General features: G+C 31.8%; 1 protein-coding gene across 9 annotated transcripts in view; it reads left to right on the forward strand.

Annotated features, from left to right (window-relative positions):
• VPS13B (vacuolar protein sorting 13 homolog B) overlaps nucleotides 1–21,367 on the forward strand; it is a 786,697-nt gene that overhangs the window by 104,825 nt on the left and 660,505 nt on the right. For all 9 annotated transcript variants that reach the window (XR_001919125.1, XM_018058289.1, XM_018058286.1 and 6 more), the window contains one exon: nucleotides 1,895–2,019. Coding sequence is in view for 8 of the 9 variants with exons in the window: in XM_018058289.1 (XP_017913778.1) it covers nucleotides 1,895–2,019 (125 nt within the window). In the remaining variant the exon portion in view is untranslated. The remainder of the gene's footprint in view (nucleotides 1–1,894; nucleotides 2,020–21,367) is intronic.

Consider the following 21,367-nt stretch of genomic DNA (forward strand, 5'->3'; position numbering starts at 1 on the left):
GTTGAGAGGTTATTTGGTTATATAGGTATTGCAAATCTTCACGTCTTATTGCTGTTATTTGAAAGAGTTGAAAATTGGTTATTTTGAAATAATTATTTTTGATGTGGTAGATAGGCCCTTTTCCACTGTAGTTTATACTTGAATGTTACCTGGAGTCCTCTCTGGGTAGTTTGTAAATTTAGTAAAAGCTTAAAAAAATTACTGAATAATATGCAGGACTTTCTCCAAAGTCCTTTGCAGTTCTGAAAACAACCAGCAGGGGATCTCCTCAACACCCAGTTTCCATCTGAATACATTAATGATAGCATCTGTGATTATACTGTTGGGACATTTATAGACTATTAGAAAGTAGCTTGAGAGAGTTCTTAGTTGAACACAGATAATCTAGTTTGACAAAGTTTTACCCTGATTTGTACTTTAGAAATATTTGGAAGTTGGGCATTGTTTTAGTAATCATACTTTGTATCAAGTAGTATTGATAATTATAAGTTTCAGAAACCTTTAAATACTGGGTCTTTCAGAGGAAATGTGAGATTCTGAAACTGTACAGTTCCCAGAAGTTCTCTTTGCATATAGTGTTTTTTAGAGCAAGTCTTCAAAGAATGTGTGGAATGACTTAATTTTTAACGTTGACCAGTTAAATATTAGAAACATGCTTTTTTCTTCTCAGTACTTTCTTATATCTTGGTTAATAGTGGGATTTATAGGAATCAATAAGTATATCACTTTCATTTTTCTTGATAGCAATAAGTAGGTCTTTTGAAATTGTTTGAAAATGCGAAATTCTAATGCCTGTTTTCCAGAAAATTACTTTGTTTATTGCTAACTGACTTTACAGGAAAAGATTTGACATTGTCAACTTGATAAATGATAGCACAATAGCTTTTTGAGACTGTTTGAAAGTAGTTTAATACTGCTTTCTAAGAAATTGATTATTAGTTTTTATTGAAAATTGGTTATTGAGGTATTTTAAATATGTTTTTCTGTAGATTTTAGGAGCTAATATTAATCCTAGAGGTGAGAAAGTTAGTACTTTATAAACTGAAGGAATAAAAAATAATTATGAAAGATAAACTTTGGGCTTAAACTGCTTTTGCATGTTGTTCAAAATAGTAACTTCATTTTGTATCTCTCTGTGTTTCCAGTTTTAAACATTTACTTTATTGAAAATAGTGGAAGAAGAAATATCATATTCAGTTCTCTGCAGTGTTTCATGTAAAATGTGATATTACATGGATTCTTCCTATTAAGGCAATGTAGTGTTCAGGAATTTTAGGGAGTGTGATCTACTTGTTTTAAGTATAAACATATAAAAAGTAATTCATGCCATTTACCAAATTTCCTGAGGTGAAAAACTTCTTCCCTATCCTTTTCACAAAAGAAAGGGAAAAGATGTAACATTTTTTAGGATATATTTGGATATCCCTTTTGTGTGTGCATACTGTAAGTTGAAGGCAAAATACTTTTAAGATTGTTTTCGTTGTAGTTAATGTTCTTTGAGGCATAAAATGATATAACAGTAATTTATTAATGTTAATATCTGTGATGTGTACAATGTAATCAGTTGTCTTAACAGAATATGTACATTTTAGCAGACTGTAAAATGCTAAGTGAGAATTATGTATAGAGATAAAATATGAAACTTAAAATTGATCAAAAGAACAGTAATCTCTCAGGGGTATGAAAGAAATACTTTATATTTAAATTTCTTAATTCTGATTTAGTTAATGTCAAAGTGAATAAAAGAAAATGTTGATGTTTGGGAAGTGCAAAAAGACATTGGAACATATTTAGTGTGCAGCTGTTGTAGAGCAAATTGAAACTGACGTATTTCATCCTGTGCTTATTAAAACTTTGTCTCTGTGAACATTTGGGTCTTTTCTTTTTGTTGCAGATATTTGGTTTCCAGGCAGGACTGACATCTTTGGATTGTAGGGGATCTTACTGCTTACCTGTACCAATTGTTCCCTCTTTCAGCACTGCTCTTTATGGTAAACTTCTGAAACTACCCACATGCTGGTAAGTATTATGTTAAAGTGTGGTTTATGATAATTTTCAGTTACCTTAGAAGGGGAAAAAAACAATCATATCTGTCTTATGTCAATGTATTAGTTTTATATAAAACTTGAGAAAAATATGTGAAGTTAATACTTCATTTTTTTTTAAACTGTGATGTTAGGAATCTCTTTTAAATATCTGAAATCAATTAGTTTATAGTACTTGTGGTAGAGATAACTGTTGTTGGGGTAATAACTATCAATCCATGTTGCAGCTATAGTAAAATGTTGCTGTTTCACATTGTATAGGAACTGCAAGGGCAAGTTTTTTTTTTTAAATGAGAGAATACAAAAATTTTTTTTTAAGTTGCAAATTAATAATAAGACCAAGGTATTTCAACTAAATACCAATTTCATGTATATTCCTAACCACTGAGAAAAGTGGTTATGTCATTTATTCTTATGACATAAATCTAGTATTTTTGATGTGTCTGTGTACAGTCACTGCATTTGGGCAGAAACTGATTTTAGCCCTTACTTTCATTTAGTACTGGATTCCTTTATTTGGAGGTCGCTCTTCCTGAATTAAAAGAGATTTATAGAAAGAGAGTCAGTAGTTACTAATCATACCTTTTTTCCTTCATTCGGAAGCAGTGCTTTTAATGTTAAAGAAATGATTGTTTAACTGTATGAAATAAGATGAAAATATATGGAATTATATACTAGTGAAATATTTCTATATTTTAAAATTTGAATTACTTCAGTTATTTGAAATACATCTTTGCTTTTTTATCCTAATTAGCAAGCTTATTATTGTAGGATTTTATTTTCATTAGTTATTTATGAAAAGCAACATACCTTTCAAAAAATAGATTTAACTTCTTTAAAGTACTTGATTTGTTAAAGATATATTTCCTTGAATAATATATAACTTTTAAAATGAAATTTGTTAAGTAAATGATAACATTTTCAAAGGAATTTGCCTATTGATTCAGAAAATTGAAAAGATACAGAATGTAAAGTAAACTGAGTCTTGGAGCCAGTTTTTCTATAAATTAAATCAGTTAAATGATTTTATTCTTAATTTTTCTTGATAAGTTTAATTTTGTCCTTAGGCCTCATATGGCATATTATGTCTCATCCATATGCCTCATATGACACTTATTATATTGTGAGAGATTGCACTTTTCAACTTTGTATTGGTGTTTATATGTTGCATTTGAGCCAAGAATTATATATTCTGATCTATTACAAAATACCATGGGATATGTCCCAGTTGATATTAACTTTAATAGATTCTTGTATCTACTGATTTATTATTCATGACACTAAAATTTTATTAGATACAGTGCCGTATTTACTGTAGAAAATACTTGTTTTTAAAAATAAAGCAGCCAAAATTTCCAAAGTGAGTTATAGACTTTATATGAAAAAATGAATATTTAAATAGGTAAGGCTTATTTTAAGGATGTGTGCTGATTTTAAGGATTTTACTCTGAATATTGCCAAATTTGGTTTAAGATATATCTGCTGACATCTGAATGAAAATATTCCAATTAAATACTAAAAGCATGAGATCACAGAATGGTAATATTTATTTGGATGTGATTTGCTTTTGTGCAGTTAAGACCACTTCTCCGTTATTTCAGTGGTATTTTTTGCTATGCTTTACGAAAGTATGTTGTTTTGAAATAGTTTCTTTAAGTTGTTTTCCTTAGCAAATACAAAATAAACTATAATTTTTAGCAGCTCTAAATGTAAATTAATCAATACAAAAATCAGAGAGATATATCTTAGGTAAATAAAGCATATAAAGTACCAGATAAAATATATCATATAATACTTCTGTGGAATAGAAATCATAGGAGAACTGAGAATTTCGTTTAATGGTTGCAGGGAGTGAGGATTATGACAAGTCTGTCCCCATTCACAGTCTCTCCCTTCCTCAGATAATACAAGCTGTTTGGTTTTTTAAAATTCACATTCCAGAATTTCTTAAGGCATATTTATCATGCTCTATTTGTATTTCATGCAATAATGAGAAGAGCATATTCACTACAGACCATAGCTTTTGAAACAAAGGCATTTTATAGCACACTGAAAAATTTTTACTTGGTATGTTATTAATGTAAACCTAGATTTTATTTAAGTCAGCAAAATAGTTTATACTTTTAAAAATATTTCTAAATTGGGATGTTAATTTTATATGAATCTTGAAACTAATAATATTTAATCAGGTCTGATAATTTTAAAAATATGTGAATTAAGTAACATTGAAAAAAGGTTATCTTCCATTTAAATATTCATGGTAAAATATTTTAATCTCAGTGAGCAAGCTATTACAAAACTTTAGTTTGTTAGATTTTTTTTTCCAAGATATTTTGGTTATATTGTATCTTTCATTCTGTATTATGTAGTTTTCAAACATATAAAAATAAGCTTTTCAGAAAAGCTTTTTTATTATTTTGTATCAGGTAAACTTTAGTTGTTTTAGTTTCTTGGAACGGGATTGAAATGTGTAGGATGTAGTGACAAAAACAGTGACCAATAATATTTAATGGGATAAATTTTGAGCAGTTAATTTAAATTTTCACTTGATTCTTTTCAGTTATGAGTTTTTTAAAAAAGGGCAGTAAGCGATTGATTAAAGGGCAATAAAGTATGAGCATTGTTATTGCTAGCAGAATTAAGCATTGGTCTACTGTTCATACTTATTTTTAAAATTTCTACAGTGATGACGATTTTAGGCTTTTAGATGTATTCTTAGCACTGCCATTTTTCTCAAAACAGAGAAATGATATATATTTCAACTCTTTTAAATGTTTTGACTGAAATATTAATATCTTATAGAAAAGTACATATATTATGGTGTTTCATAACTGAAGTGAGTGCTTGGTAACCAGCTCAAGAAACAAAATATCAGCATCCCGAAAGCCTCTCTCTTCCATCTTCCTCCAGTATTAGCCATTATTCTGATTTCTAATAGCGTATATTCTTGGATTTAATGTAAATGGAATAATACTTAAAAATGTGAGGTTCATCTATCCTGTGTAATGTGACTTCAGACTATTGGCTTTTGTCAGTATACAGTGTTACATTACATGAACACTGACAATCTACACGTTCTTGATCTGCAGTTTTAATTTAAAAATAAGTACTTGAAGTTTGTGTCAATTTCTTTTTTATTCCTTTGCCATTTTTACCTTTCCTTAAGATGTTTCAGTTGTGTTAAGGGACATTTGATGACATTAAGTATTTTTCTGTGTTTTGATAGTCAGTATGCTAAGTGTTAGGATTGAGGAAATAGTAAATTATAATATAGTGAAGTTGAAAGATATCTCCTCACCATAAAAACTTAAAATCTAGTAGGGAAGGACACTAGACATATGTGCAAACAGTTGTCATTAAATTGCAAAATTGAGGCTTAAGCAGAATGTCTTGTTTAAAGAAATGAGAGAATTTCTCTAAGACCTCAGGAATAACTTCAGAGAAGAGACATTAGAATTGGGCTTTAATGGCTGAACCAGTCAGATATCCAATTCTTGAAAGGCTAGTTAGGGTGTAGAGGCTTTTAGGTGACAACATTGTCAAACAGTAAGGGTTATTAGTTCATTAAATCTGTGAATGAATACAGTGGGGGAAGAATTTGGAAAGTTACTTCAGGCTTGTACACAAGTGAGGATGTCTACGTTTTCCATATGAACATTTAAAAATAGTTATAGAGTTAATCAAATGTTTATTAGTCCTATTTCTTTATGATCCAGCTTATTAAACTGCAACCATAATACAGTTTTGAGTTCAGTTTCTCCTATAATTGTGGGTTCAAAAATGTGATCTTACTCATAAATAAATTTGTAAGTTCAGTGAAAAATTGGAATGGCTTAGAAAGTCATGGAGAAGGTAACTTTTAAGCAGGTTATTAAAGAATGGGTAGGAGTTGAAAGAGAATACTGTACTTTTTTATAGAGTGTTAGGTTATTAGTTTAATAACGCTTTCCTAACAACCCTGTGAGGTTGATGTTCCCTCGTATAAAACTAAAGCTCAGAGAGGTTACATAACTTGTCCAAAGTCACACAGTTCCTAGACAAGGATTCTCACGGAGGGTTATTTAATTCCAAAGTCCTTGATCCCTACCTTACCTGAAAGGAATGAAGGTTTACATTATCTTTTGTTAATTATCTTGCCTTATAGTTAATACAGATTTCCACATGTAGAGAGGCTAGTTATGATAGTATAGCTAATATGAATTTTCCTGGTAGCAATTAATGGTAAATAGATATTATTGTGCTGCTAATCTCAGAGAATTGGAGTTATTAGGGTTAGGTGACATATTAGGTATTACGTCAATTTCTGAGTCATATTTATGGCATAGCTTTGATTTATGGTCATCTATGATTGAACATTTTATGCACAGGGAGTTAGCTACTTTCTGAGGCAGCCATAGTCATTGTTGGGCAGCTCTAAAGCTCTTATATTGAATTGAAATCTGTTTTCTTGTTTCTTCTTTCTTCATAATTATTGCTTGCTGATTTATATCATGAGCCATTTTCATACTCATAGTAATGGGGGAAAACACATATTTCTTTACAAGTTTAGGGATTCCTCTAAGTATCCATTCTTAGTCCAATGCCAAAGGTATCATGGTTTTGGCTAGTGAAGTTGTTGAGCAGTTTATTTGTGGGAGGAAGATACTTCTGTGGAATCTGTGTTTAAGTTCAGTGTTAAATAGAAAATACAGGATTTGGTGCTAGCAGGTTCATGGTATCGATGAAGAGAGGTGGGGCAGATAACTGGTCATTTGCTTCCCTGAAATAGAAACTGCAGCAGCCATTTTTCTGCCGTATGAATTAGTGCTTTTAGCTCTAATGGAAGCTGGGCCCTTCAAGTATAACAAAAATGCCTGTTACACTTATTAGTAAACAGGGTAAGTAACCCATCCCACAGGGCTAAAAACAGTGTTTGCTCAACTACCCAGTTTGAGGCCACAGAAGACATTAGAGTTGGGTGTTTTTAATGTTACTCTAGATAGATCTTCTTTGTTCCTTTGTTTCCAAAGCTGTATTTATTATAATCTATCTGCTTTTGTGATTAACAATGTCTGTGACAGAATGTAAGATGTAACTGGTAAGATGTAACTGAGATGTTAACTCTCGTATTTCCATTTGAGTGGCAACAGCCTGATTTTCAGCTTTGGTTCTTCTGGTGTCTGGAATATTCTTTCATGAAACGTTTCTAACTGAAAAGAAATACCAATATCATCTACTACAGCCTTCTTATTTCAAAGATGAAAAACTGAATCTCAGCGAGGTCAAATTACTTAGTTATGAGCACACAGTTAATATCAGTACCTGAACTTGATTTTCATTTTCTTGATTCAGAGTTCTTTCAAGTGTATCACAACACCTTAAAAATTACTATTGTTTTAATTTCTATCATGGTGAAATATACCTAACATAGTTTATCATTTTATCCATTTGTAAGTGTGCAGTTCTGTGGCATTAAGTACATTCATATCATTGTGCTGCTGTTAACCACCATTCATATTACCACTCTCCACAAATGTTATATTCTGTACCCATTAAAACAGTAACTTCCAGTACTCCCTTCAGCTACTGGTAACTACTATTTTACTTTCTGTCCCTATGAATTTGACTATTTTAGATACCATATGTAAATGGGATTATTGAATATTTGTCCTTTTGTATTTGACCTACTTCATTTAGCATAAAGTTTTCAAGGTTCATCCATGCTGTAGCCTATATTTCTTCCCCTCCCCTCTTCCTCCCTCCTTTCGTTCCTTCTTTTCCTTCTTTTTCATTCCGTTTTTTCCCTCATAGTTCAGTTAAAGAATCTGCCTGCAATGCAGGAGACTGTGGTTCAATTCCTGGGTGGGGAAGATCCTCTGGAGAAGGAAATGGCTACTAACTCCAGTATTCTTGCCTGGAGAATCCTATGGATAGAGGAGCGTGGCAGGCCATAATCCATGGAGTCGCAAGAGTCGGACACGACTTAGCGACTAAAGAAAGAGAGAGAGAGGGCGCGGGAGAGAGAGAAGGCATTTCATTGTATGTAAATGTCAGATTTTGTTTATCTATTCATGCATCAATGGATATTTGGGTTATTTCTACCGTTTAGCTATTGTGAATAATGCTGCTATGAACATGAGTGTGCAAATTATCTGTTTGAGTCCATTCTTCCAGTTCTTTTGGGTATATACATAGGAGTAGAATTGTTGAATCATATGATAATTCTGTGTTTAATTTTTTGAGAAATTGGTATTCAGTGACTGCACCATCATATTCTCATTAGCAATGCACAAGGTTCCAGTTTCTCTATCATTACCGACTCTTATTATTTTCCATTTTTTTATAATCATCATATTGAATGTGCAATTTATCTCACTGTGGTTTTGATTAGCATTTCTCTAATGATTAGAGTTTTTTTTTGAAGTAATTTTGCATACAGTATTATATTACTTTCAGGTGTAAAACATAGTGATTCAACATTTAAATTATGAAAAGATCTTGATAAGTCTAGTAACCATCTGTTACCATATTAAGTTTTTACATTATTATTGATTGTATACCCTACACTGTATATACATCTCCATGACTTATTTATTTTATAACTGGAAGCTTGTACCTCTGAATCCCTTTTATCTGTTTCATGCAACCCCCTTACATGCCTCCATCTTTTCAAGTGTTTACTGGCCATTTATAATCATCTTTGGAGAAATATATGTTTAAGTCCTTTGCCCATGTTTAAATTGGACAGTTTTTATTGTTGAGTTGTAGGTGTTCCTTATATATTCTGTATATTAATCCCCTGTTATATAGATGTTCTTTTGTAAAGTTTTTCTCCAATTCTGTTGGACTCTTGCTTTTTAATGTTAAGTCGTCTCTACCTTAATCTAACTCCAAAGCCAGAAGCTGAGTTTATCTCTCTTTTATCATTTGCTTTTTGTTTGAAATTTTAACTTTCAGATTTGACACATATTTTCTTAAGAATTGGTATAGCTTAAGCAAGCAGAAGTGTTAATTTTGTTTCTTTAGAATAAGTCTACCTAATTTGGGGAAGAGAAGAAATAGCTGAATTTGTTAGGGTTGTTTACAAGTTTATCTTTTCAGTATTTTTTGCTTTTACTGTTTGTGAGATTATTACTTACAATTGTTTTTATGCAGAATGATTTTATACCTTTCTGTGATATAGGGAGATAGTTTTCTGTTTAATTTTCTCATTTTAAACATGTTTTAAAGATATATATTTGTTGAGTTCTTCAAAAGGTAGATATAGTGCTTGTCATAGAATTTACAAATCTTTAGATTATAGACAAGCTCAGTACTACAAAATAGAATCAAAATTAAAATAGATGAACAGTCAGTTAAATGACCATTCACCTGATTACTTTCTTTCATTTAGAATAGTCTTTAGGAGGACACAGAAGATTTTAAAAATAGTAAGAAGGTTGGGATCTTAGTACCTATTTTTAACATAAATTTATAAACACCTCATGGTTCCCATTCTGGGTTGACATATAAATATATGTCATATTTTGAAATCCATATACATATTTATATTGTCACCTTTTTGTTATTAGGAATAGGAGTTACTAATTATGGAAACTTTTTAAAAATAGGTAATGGTGCAGGAATCCAAATTATTTTGGGGAGTATTATTCATTAAAAAAATACTATCACAGGCCTACTGTTCATTGTTATTCAATTTGAAACTGAAGAGAATATTGAAATATAGCTCTTTCAGGCTTTATTAAATTGTAAGTTAGTTCAGCCAAGACACTTATTCTGATTACAAGATTATTTCTTTAGTGATAGAGATTAACACTGAGTTTAACGATCTGATGCTAGAGAATTTGTTTTAACAAATCCAAGCAGATACGAACACTGAGATGTGTGTGGTCACATAGCTAACTGTCTCAGGATAGACTGGGATTCATATGTTAGACTCTGAAAAGATCTAGCAGTGTTCGCTTTGTAGCTCTGTCCCATCCTCTTGAAATGGACATACATTGCTGATAACAGGTTTTTAATTCAAAGTGTACTTTCTTCATCAAAGTAAGATTCAAATTTATTGAAGTGTGTGAATGGCATCTGAAAGTGGTACTTTATTTCAAATAGCTATACAGTTCTTAAAAAATAATGGATCTTTTGAAGAAGCTTAGGGAGGTTTGAGAGTAAGACATACAGCAATCTTCATTTGTCTTGGCTCAATTCATAGATTGATTTTGAGTGTGAACTTTGAATTTCCTTAGAAAATTCTCTTTTTTGGGGGGGAGTCTACCTAAAATTTAGATTAGACACACAAGAATGTCGTATTTTGTGAGACCCTAAGCAAGGAGTAAGTCCACATTTTATAGATTTGAAGGAAACAAAATATGTGTGGTTTTTTAAAATCTCATTAGCCTACGCATTAGAGATCCTTAAGCATGATCACAATGAAAATAGTCCATCTGATCAATTTCTCCATTACATCATATGGTAAATTTGATTTGGAAAGTTCATAGTACAAACTGTTCTCATTATAGTTTTTTTTCTTTTGATTTGGGTAACTGGCTGAATTTTGTTCTTTTTTATTGTAATAACTTCCTTTGTAGCAAATGGTTAGGTCTTACTAATACTGTGTACTGAGGTGCTGTATTTTTATATGAACTGTAATCTCAGGTCAGGCGTACAGCAGTGGACTCATGCTGGATGCTCTGTGCATGATGTAACTTAATCTTCCATCTTATGGGAGTCTGTGTTGTGTGACTTGCCCTGTTTTGTTAATTCAGTCATCTTTTTATTATAAATCAAGCATTTCTTTGCATATTTCTTAGAATCTATTTTGTCTTGCTCATACTGTTTTTGTCTTCTACTAACTTAAAAAATGCTTAATTTTTCTTTTTTGTCTTTATTGAGTGATTAAAGCAGGGAAGGCTGACCAGATTAGACAGGATGTGTGTTTTACTCATTTTTTGAAGAGTATTCCCCAATTTGCTACAAGTTTTTAAAAACACCAATGAGGTTTTTCACTATGTTTATCTGCCTTTGTGCAAAGATTGTTTTTTATTTATTCATTCAGATCTATCCCGCAGATAAGGGATGGATGCCCATTGTGTGCCGTATGCATTGCAGGGCCCTGACTAGAGATGCACTAATAAACAAAATAGGCAAGATACTTACCTAATACAGCAGCAGAGAATACACAGTATGTCAAAGGAATCTTAAGGAGAGGAAAAACTGCTTTAAGAGGCAGTTACATTGTCTTATATATATATATATTATATAACTAAAATCTAGTTATAAAATTGTCCTTTTTTCTGTTTTGGGCCTTGGAAGGAGGTGCCTAATATTTTAACATTATTCAGTATTTTTCTGTATATGATTTATGTTTGAAATGAAAACCATCTAATTAGTAGTAAAGCAGATGGTGACTGGAACTGAAATATAGGTTCTCACAGATAAATGAGGACTAATTGAATTAATAAATTGAATCTATTGTTTTTCCATTTTCCAGCTTTTGAAAGCATTCTTCAGTTATTATTGAACGATTTGTAGAGTATATTTGATAATTATGGACTTAGTGTTAGCTTTTCTAAAAATTTGATTTCTCAGCAGTTGTTTTAACATGTATATAATCTCCAGTATTTATGGAGGTTAATTTATGTTAAGGCATTTAAGACCTATTTATAAGTATAGATACTTAATTACATTTTTACTTTATAGTCTTAATTCTACTTTTCTACATTATAATGTTTAGTGTAAATATATCTCAGCAATCTGTAAAGTCTTTCTGATTAAAATATTTTTTATTATAAAGTATTAAAATAAATGTGTTCATGTGAAGATACATTCTTTGATTACAAATTACTGAGGTTAATTTTTTGGGCAGGACTTTCAGAATATCATTACTTCATCACAGCTCATGCTAACAGTTGCTTTTTATATTCACTGGGAAGTACTTGTATTTCTAATTTGCATGTAAGGTGTATTTGAAAAACTCGTGTATGAAATTATTTTTCAACTTATGTGTCTGTGAGGAATTTGTGAGAGAACTTTAATAACACAGACTTAATAACAGCATATGTGTGCTAGGAGCAGTGCTGAGTCTTATATGCACTATCTCTTTAATCTTCATGTAACCTTCTGAGATAGATACTACTGTACACATTTTATACATATCTTTCTTTGCCTTAGCTTCTTAATGCTTATACAAATAAATAGTGAAGCTAGAATTCAGTTTTAGGTCTGTTTGAATCTAGTCCCCAAATTAGCAGTTCCTTCCACCAGTGATGAGTATATTGCAAGTTGGTGTTAAGATTGTGTCCTTAAACCTCCTTTTACGGAAATAACTTGGCAAACTTGTATTTAATTTATAAATAAAATAAAACAAAACTTTATTGAGGTATACTTCATATAGCATAAAATTCACGCTTTTTCAGTGTACAATCCAGTAATTTCTAGTAACTTTACCGAGTGGTGCAACTGTTAACATAAGTCAGTTTTAGAACACTTTCATCCCTCCAGTAAGATCCCTTATGTCCATTTGCATTTAATCCCCATCTCCAACCGTAGGTAATCACTAATCTACTTTCTTTTTCCATATATTTATCTTTACTGGCATGTAAATAGAATCATACAAAATGTGGTGTCCTATTTCTGGCTTCTTTTACTTACCATAATAGTTTTGAAGATCATCATTGACACACAGCATGTGTTAGCAACTAACTTATTTCTTATTCTACATCTCTGTGTGGCTTTCTTTACCTGAGTAAAATGTAGTCAGACTTACAAATAACTATCCTTACTATTATCCAGAGGTATTTAAATTCATAAGTTGGATGAGGAGTTTCACAACCTTGTTACAATTGCCGCTGTTAACTGTGATGTTCTAATGTTGTGTCATTAGCCTCTCTTCAATCTTATTAGACATAAACCTTTGCTGTAATTTTTGGGAAATTATAAAGGTGGGGATGGTGTTTGGACTCCTTCTTGCTCTGTGATTATCAGTATTAAAACTCACAAATATAGAATTTAATCTGTATCAGAGTTGTCGGTCTCAGGGAGATGAATAGCTGGTAGTGGGTAATTTTCTTTCTTTCTTTTTTTTTAATTGGGACTTCTCTGATAGCTCAGTTGGTAAAGAGACCCTGGTTTGATTCCTGGGTCAGGAAGATCTGCTGGAGAAGGGATAGGCTACCCACTCTAGTATTCTTGGGCTCCCCCCCCCACCTTTTTTTTTTAAAATTAGATATAGGTAAGTTAACTCACTTTGAAAATGCCTGGTCTTGTCATTATATATCATTTTTGCATCTTGACTGGTTTTACTTTTCACATCTGCATTTATATCCCAAGAGCATATAGCTGACTTTCAATAAATGCTCCTTAAAATGAGCCAAACTAGAATTTAATTAATTTTATAAATATTTTAAAATCAGTTGCCTTTTGAAGAGGATGGAAAAAAAACAGATGTGTTCAGTCTCACTAATGTTTAAGGAAGAGAAGGCAGGCAAACTACCTAAACTCAGTTTCCTTTTTTGTTCATCTTTAACTTTTTTAATAAGTGAAGCTGTGATATTCTAAAGCAATATTCTTTTAGAGTCTAGCATCTAAAGAGAAATATAAGTTAAATGTATCATTCTTTAATATCTTCAATTTTTATTCAGTCTGATAAATGCGAGCATTTAGATATGAGTACTCTTGGCGTTTCTCTCTTTAGATATTAGTCTTTTTTTTTTTTTTTTAGTTTCATGATGTTCTTTCTTTTAACTGATTTTGGGAAGAATAATGTTTGGTGAATGCTTAATTTTTAATACTTAATTTATTTCTCAAAGTATTGTTGTCTTATTCTCATAAACTTCCTGTAACTTAAAAAATTACAGAAATACTTAGGGGTCTGGTTACACCAAGAAATACTGTGTAACTATAGCAAGCTTTCATAGTACTTCAGAGCTACATGGAATGTGACTTATAAACTTCTCTTTAATGGTTTATAATATGAATTATACCAGTATTTTCAGCAACATTTTCATTTTAAAATTAGACTATAATTTAAATGCAACAAAGTTCAACAGTTTTATATGACAACAATTTAGTGATTTTCTACAGATACCTATAGTCATGTAGCCACCATCAAAATCAAGTTATGGAACCTTTCTGTCACCGCTCAAAAATCTCTCTTCTGTTCAGTCCCTCTTTCTTCCTCCTGGAGTTTGTCAGCTTTTGATGGGACAGTTAGCTCATGGTAAAGGTATGGCCTGTTTAGACTCTATTCTTGTAGGGGATGCCTGGCTGGCAGCTTGTTAGCTTGCAGCCCACTGTTTCTTGCTCTGCTGTTCCATCCTTCACTCAAACCTGTCAGGTGACTGGTTCTCTTCACTAGGGCTTCTGGGTTTCTCTAGCTCAAAAGGCTTCCAGAGACTGAGGCAAATAGCATTTTCAGTTACATAATAAAGGATTTTGAGGCTGGGTTTTATATACACACTTTCATGTATCTCCATTTGATTTCATTGAGCATTTTTTTATGTTTTAAAAAGATAATTTACAAAGAGTAATAAAAATAGGAAAAGAGAAATGTGATTTTAATGTGAGATATCATGAGACTCTAATGTATTTTGTGACAATAAGCATAGTAGTTTAACTCTGAAAAAAGATTAACCTAAAAAAAATTGTTTTACTGTTGTTCTGCATATTTGACTTAATTAGATGAATGTATTTACAACCTTATATTTCAAGTTAAAATTTTGACCAAAATTGCATTTGAAGTAACAGTTTGTTCATATCAGAAAGAATAGTGATACTATGTAAATCCATATGTTTATTTTTATTTATATTTCTTTTGGGGAGTTGAAAAATAATAGAAGTGAATCTAGGCTTTATTTTGATTAAAGATGTTTTCCTCCTAAATATGTCATTAATTCATCTATAATTTTGTTTTGACTGACTGATTTTTAAATAACATTTATGTTTTAAATTTTTAAATAATGTCTCAATTAGCTTTATATGGATATTAGTCCAGAATCTTAAATTTAACAGTTAATATAATTGATTCTGAACATGTTTTCATCTGATGTTTTATTTGTATCTTTCTTAGTACTGTTACTAGGGGCTTCCCTGGTGGCTCAGATGGTAAAGAATCTGCAGTGTGGGAGACTGGGGTTCAATCCTTGGGTCTGGAAGATCCCCTGGAGAAGGAAATGGCAACCTACTCCAGTATTCTTGCCTGGAAAATTCCATGGACAGAGGAGCCTGGAGGGCTACAGTCCATGGGGTCGCAAAGAGTCGGACATGACTGAGCGACTAACACTTCACCTTCTAGAACAATTGCTAACTTGTAAAATCTTTGTTTATTTTGATTTGCGATTTAGTTTGGTTACTTTCAACACTTTGCCAAATTTTAGGTATAAAAGATTCAATTATGAAATTATAAATATTGTCAATCATTGTATTACTAATGCTTTTATATTTAGCTTGTAGAATACATTTATTTAGAATATTAATGCATTATTGTTTAAAAAAACATTTCCTGGAAAGACCAATTTTTATGTGTTAATAGCCCTACCAGTTTTTTTGGATCATATTTTGATTCTGATTTTATAATATGTTTAAATAAATGACCAGTTGAAAAAGACTTACTTGTATAGTTTTTAAATGAGTGTGTATGAGTATGGAATTAAAAAGACATGAAAAACACAACTGTAGGTAAATATCATTTATCTTTGTACTAGTTAGGTTTTCCCCTTTGATCCTTTAAGCAGGGGCATGAAGAGCATGCAACATATCCCAGAAAGTATTGGTCCATTGAGAACAAAAAGTTTCTTTTAATTCTGCTTTTGGAAAATCTGGTGTTCAACAGGCAATTTTATGATTAGTTGGGTATGAAGTTGTATAGGTAATTATGATCTATCTCTTTCTCTTGTTAAACGTTTTAAACTTTGTAAAATTGTTTAGTGTTGCCAAGTGAACATTTATAATTTCTTCTTAGAGTATTGCCTTTAAATTTGATCTTTCAGCATTGGAGAATATTGCTTTAAGACTTACATCTCTTTCTATGAGAAGAATAATAATAAGCCTTTTCTCAGTGTTCAATTTTATCTAGGTACAGGAGTGGGAGACACTTTGTTCTGTCTCAACGTCAGTGTTTTCTGTGACAGCATCTTATTCTAGTGACAGTATCTTTTAAATACATCTGTGTTTCATTATTTCTTTGGAACTGAAACTTGAGTATATTGAAAATAATTCTAAGTTGTTATAGACAATGTCCTTATTAAAAGAGAAATATCTTGGTTAGAAAGCACTACATTTAGTTTAAAGGTTTTTCTTTTTTTTTTTTTTAGTAATTGCCTCTAAATTACTTTCTTGTGTTTGGTGATTTAATCTCTTTTAACACACTAACTTCAAATATAGGAACAAATAATCATTGGAGGTCCCTGTGTTCAAAAGATCATACAGTGCATAGTTTGTCATAGAAGAAAATCTCTTAAGAACAGCATCATAATACTCTTGTATAACATTTTGACTTAATTCCACTGCATACAGTGATTTCTTTGAGCCTCACAACCGACATTTGAAATAAACAAGTCAGTTATTTTTACCTCTTTTAATAACCACTTTTTCAGAAAACTAAGATCATGGCATCTGGTCCCATCACTTCATGGGAAATAGATGGGGAAACAGTGGAAACAGTGTCAGACTTTTATTTTTTTGGGCTCCAAAATCACTGCAGATGGTGACTGCAGCCATGAAATTAAAAGACGCTTACTCCTTGGAAGGAAAGTTATGACCAACCTAGATAGCATATTCAAAAGCAGAGACATTACTTTGCCAACAAAGGTCTGTCTAGTCAAGGCTTTGGTTTTTCCAGTAGACACGTAGGGATGTGAGATTTGGACTGTGAAGAAAGCTGAATGCCGAAGAATTGATGCTTTTGAACTGTGGTGTTGGCGAAGACTCTTGAGAGTCCCTTGGACTGCAAGGAGATCCAACCAGTCCATCCTAAAGGAGATCAGTCCTGGGTGTTCATTGGAAGGACTGATGATGAAGCTGAAACTCCAATACTTTGGCCACCTGATGCGAAGAGTTGACTCATTGGAAAAGACCTTGATGCTGGGAGGATTGGGGGCAGGAGGAGAAGGGGATGACTGAGGATGAGATGGCTGGATGGCATCACTGACTCGATGGACATGAGTTTGAGTGAACTCCAGGAGTTGGTGATGGACAGGGAGGCCTGGCGTGCTGCGATTTATGGGGTCGCAAAGAGTTGGACACTACTGAGCGACTGAACTGACTGACTGACTGAACTTTTATAGATATGGAAATGGATGATTAGGAGAGATGATGCAATGGATTTGAGAGAGATGAAATCTGCCGTATCTAGAAATCCACTTATTTTAGATGTTCTAGAGGTCTAGTTTAGTGTTGGTGATGGAGCCATTAATAGTAGTTGGTGATAACGAGTTTTTGATAATGACTTTGATTGTATTCTTCATTATAATTTATAACTTTAAAAATATTTCCATTTTCGTAGATGAATCTGTTAATTCTCAGCACTTTTTAAGTTTCAACTGTTTTTTTTTTTTTTTTTTTAAATTTTTTACTTGAGTCTTAGTTGCAGCACGTGTGGTCTAGTTCCTCAACCAGGGATCGAACCTAGGCCTGCTGCATTGAGTGTTCAGAGTCTTTGCCACTGGACCACCAGGGAAGTCCCATTCAGTTGCTTTAAAAATAATTTTTTGGTACCTGTCAAGTGCGAACTGTTGTGTTGTAGGCCTTTGAGTCCCAATATGAGTAAGATACGAATCTTTTCATTTTCTTTCTTGATTCTCTAAGTATTTAGAGAGGAGTTCTTAGTCCTTGGTGGCTCAGATGGTAAAGAATCTGCCTGCAGTGCAAGAGACCTGGGTTTGATCCTTGGGTTGGGAAGATCCCCGAGAGAAGGAAATGGCTGCCCACTCCAGTATTCTTGCCTGGAGAATTCCACAGACGGAGGAGCCCAGCCGGCTATAGTCCAAGAGGTCACAAAGAGTCAGACATGACTGCCTTCACTCACTCTCAGTTACCAGCTAATACATACATCTGAAGCCAAATATGTGTAATTTGTTTTTGGAAGAAAGTTCTCTTTATGTCGTTATCCTGCCTAAAAACACTTTGCTTCTCATAGCTTTTATTGTAAAGATTAGAACATTTAAAACTTTCAGTGATATCCTCTGTTGTCTGGCCCCTTCTTAACTGTCTGGATTCATCTGAGTATCTTCCTCTTTATCCCTTCCCAACTTCTTGCCTTTTTCAGTGTATTTTTTTTTTTAAGCCAAGTCTTTCACCATATTGTCTCAGTAGTCAGTAGCCTAAATAATTTTTACTCACTCCTCAGATACTGACTCAACTGGTATTTTCTCTGGATCATCCCCCTATTATATTTTTTAACAGATTATTTTTCCTGCTTTGCATTGTACTTTTCATAGGAGTGATTTTTACACTTTTTTTTGGGGGGGGTGATTATTTAATAGCTTTTTCCCTTTTTACATTAAGTTCAGTAAGGACCGTCTCTTTTTCTATGCAGGTCATTAATCTTCAAAATCTTGAAATTATGGTAAATATAAGTAAATACTTACTGACATGCAGTTGCTAATTTCTTCAGCCATTTTAGTGGTTTTTGATTTTTTGATCAAGATTTTAGTTTGTATGTTTTTTTTCTGATGATCAAATTTGTATCCTTTTTGCTTACATAATATATGTAAAATGTGCTCTGGCTGAACTAAAATTTTAGTGATTTTTTTCTTATCAGAATTCTCAAAATAATATTTGAATGTTTTTAATTACATATATAAGATATATTGCATGAACACACTTCTCTTTTTTCCCAAGTAAACATTTTTGCTAAAGTATGTGAACTGTCTATATTGAATTAACTTGTGTGAGAGATGATGAGATTATTGAAGAAACAGCATTTTGCTCTTTTGTATTTTGTTGGTTTGCTACCACCTGTAGTTCACTGTAAGATTTTGAACTTTATATGTTATAATAAAGCATTCATTAATTTTTAATTTTAGTGATAGACAACATTTACTTCTGATTTTCTCTGTCCATTTGTCATCTCATATTTAAGTTCCAAATATCATTTCAAAAATTTGGAAAATGATAAAATGTTCTCATATCTCAATAGAATATAATTTGTATTTTGAAGCTATGTGAAATTGCTCAAATGGTTGTAATTAAATAAATATAGCAGTTAATATTGTAGGGATATTGAGAAAGTGATACACTGGCTAATGAATGTAAATCTTGATTCAAACAACAGAATGTCAAGTATGCATTAAAAAGACCAATGTGGAAGAGTATGTAGTTATGTAAAAAGATCTTGATCACTGAGATATGTTGCTTAGTCATAAAAAGCAGGCTTATATAAATATATGTATATAAGACATATATATATGTATATCTTCATTAAAATTATAAATATGTCTATGAATCATAAAATAAAGAGACAGAGGCCTGTAGGTCTGTTTGCTGAATTCATAAAAAGTGATTATTGTGGGGAGTGGAGTGGGAAGGAGGAGGAAAGAGGAGCTTTATCCTTTCATTTTATCTACCATTTAGGTAAAAAAGTTTTCCTCATCCATGAGTGTTGATATATTGTGTAATTTAAAGAGTCATTTTGTGTTGAAATACAAATTTCTAGCTTTTTAAACTGCTTTCATTTCTCAGTTGAATTAGTGAGTTTTGTACTCATTTTATTTTGGAAAAAGTGATCTAATCTTATTTTACTGTACAGGATATGAGTAATAAAAAAAATACATTTTTGGAACCAATTTGTAGGTTCAGACCTTGCATTTGGGGACTCTGTATAAATCTTTAGATCCAGCTGTTGCTGAGGATATTCTTTCAGTTGCGTGAGGTGTGTTGATTTTAAAAGAATGGATGATTGTTCCTGAAGTGTACGTATGGCAAAAATTTTATAGTATTGCTATGAATGTGAGTGGATTGTTTAATTCCTTTGCATGAGTAGTTAAAGCCTTTCCATGTTTTTTATTTAAAATTTCGAAGAAAGAATTTTCTTTACAGAAATGTCAGATTGGTCCAAGAATTTTATCAGCTCTGTATTGTAATTTGTCAGGAAATGATACATACAAAATCTTTTAAAGTGTTTGTTAATTAGGGCATATTCATTTTCAGTCTTTGCTACTGCACAATCAAGACCTACTTGTTGCTGTTTCCTTAAATTTATCCTGGAGTTTGTCCAAGTTGAGTTTTAATGAGTTGTTTATCCCACTAGTTATATTAGGATTTATTTTTCCCTAGAGAGTAATGTTTGAATTGATAGTTTTAAACCCATTCTGTAAAATGAACATATGTTCTGACTTGGACTTCTGGATATGTGAAATAGGCATTTGTTAAATAAATTATTTTATTTTCACCAACTTAACTGTTAAAATGTAGGTTTAGTGATATTTCAAAAACATGAAGTAAATCCAGAAGTTGTTAGGTAATTCTAATGTAACTTTTATTGAGCTGTTTTATTTTAAGCAAAGTTTAAATAAATTTGCAGTGGTATAAATCACATGGAAGATTATACATTTATTGTTCATTTTCATTGACATTTTAATGAGCTCCCAAATTAGCCTGAAGTTATATAAAATCTGTTGATCTCTTTAAAAAAATAATTGAAGCAAATACAGTATGATGGTATGGTTTGATGAATTGTGTTTGATGACATGGATCCATGGATATTTCCTGTTTTCTATATTAACCTGTTAGAAATATCTCAAAGTTGAAAAAAACAAAAGAGAAAAAACCGTCTTCATTGATACTGTTACACCAACAGGTACATCCTATATTCTACCATCTGACAAATCACTTATAAATGATTTTAGTTCAGATGATACTGGAGTATTTAGCAGAAGTATAATAAAATGTACTTTTATTTGCAGTCAGTTACAGCTGGAAAATAAAACAAATCACAAAACATTCCCTATGTGTATGCTGTAATTTACTTGTTATTGAATTTTGGCTTTTGTACAAAGTAAAATTATTTACTTTGATGTTAAATTAAGTTGAACCTGAAGGAGAGCATTACCTTCTACCCTTGGGCAATATTAAAATGTAGAGTAAATTAATCTTTTTGAATTTGCATATGTTTAAGTTTTTATTCAAATCTATGTTATTCTTTGGGGAATCATTTTATGTGACATATGATGGCTTGCAAGTTACCATATACAGTAGCTGAATTTTTTATGAAATAGTAAAGGCCCACTTGTAAAAAGAATCCTGACTGTAATTTTGCCTTATAAATAATTATTGCTAGAGTTATAAGAACATGGCTCTGGCTACACCATAGGACTTCCTGAATACCACAGAATATCTGGCTAAAGATAGAT

The sequence above is a fragment of the Capra hircus genome, chromosome 14 (genome assembly GCF_001704415.2).
Source record: "Capra hircus breed San Clemente chromosome 14, ASM170441v1, whole genome shotgun sequence".
NCBI lineage: Eukaryota > Metazoa > Chordata > Mammalia > Artiodactyla > Bovidae > Capra > Capra hircus.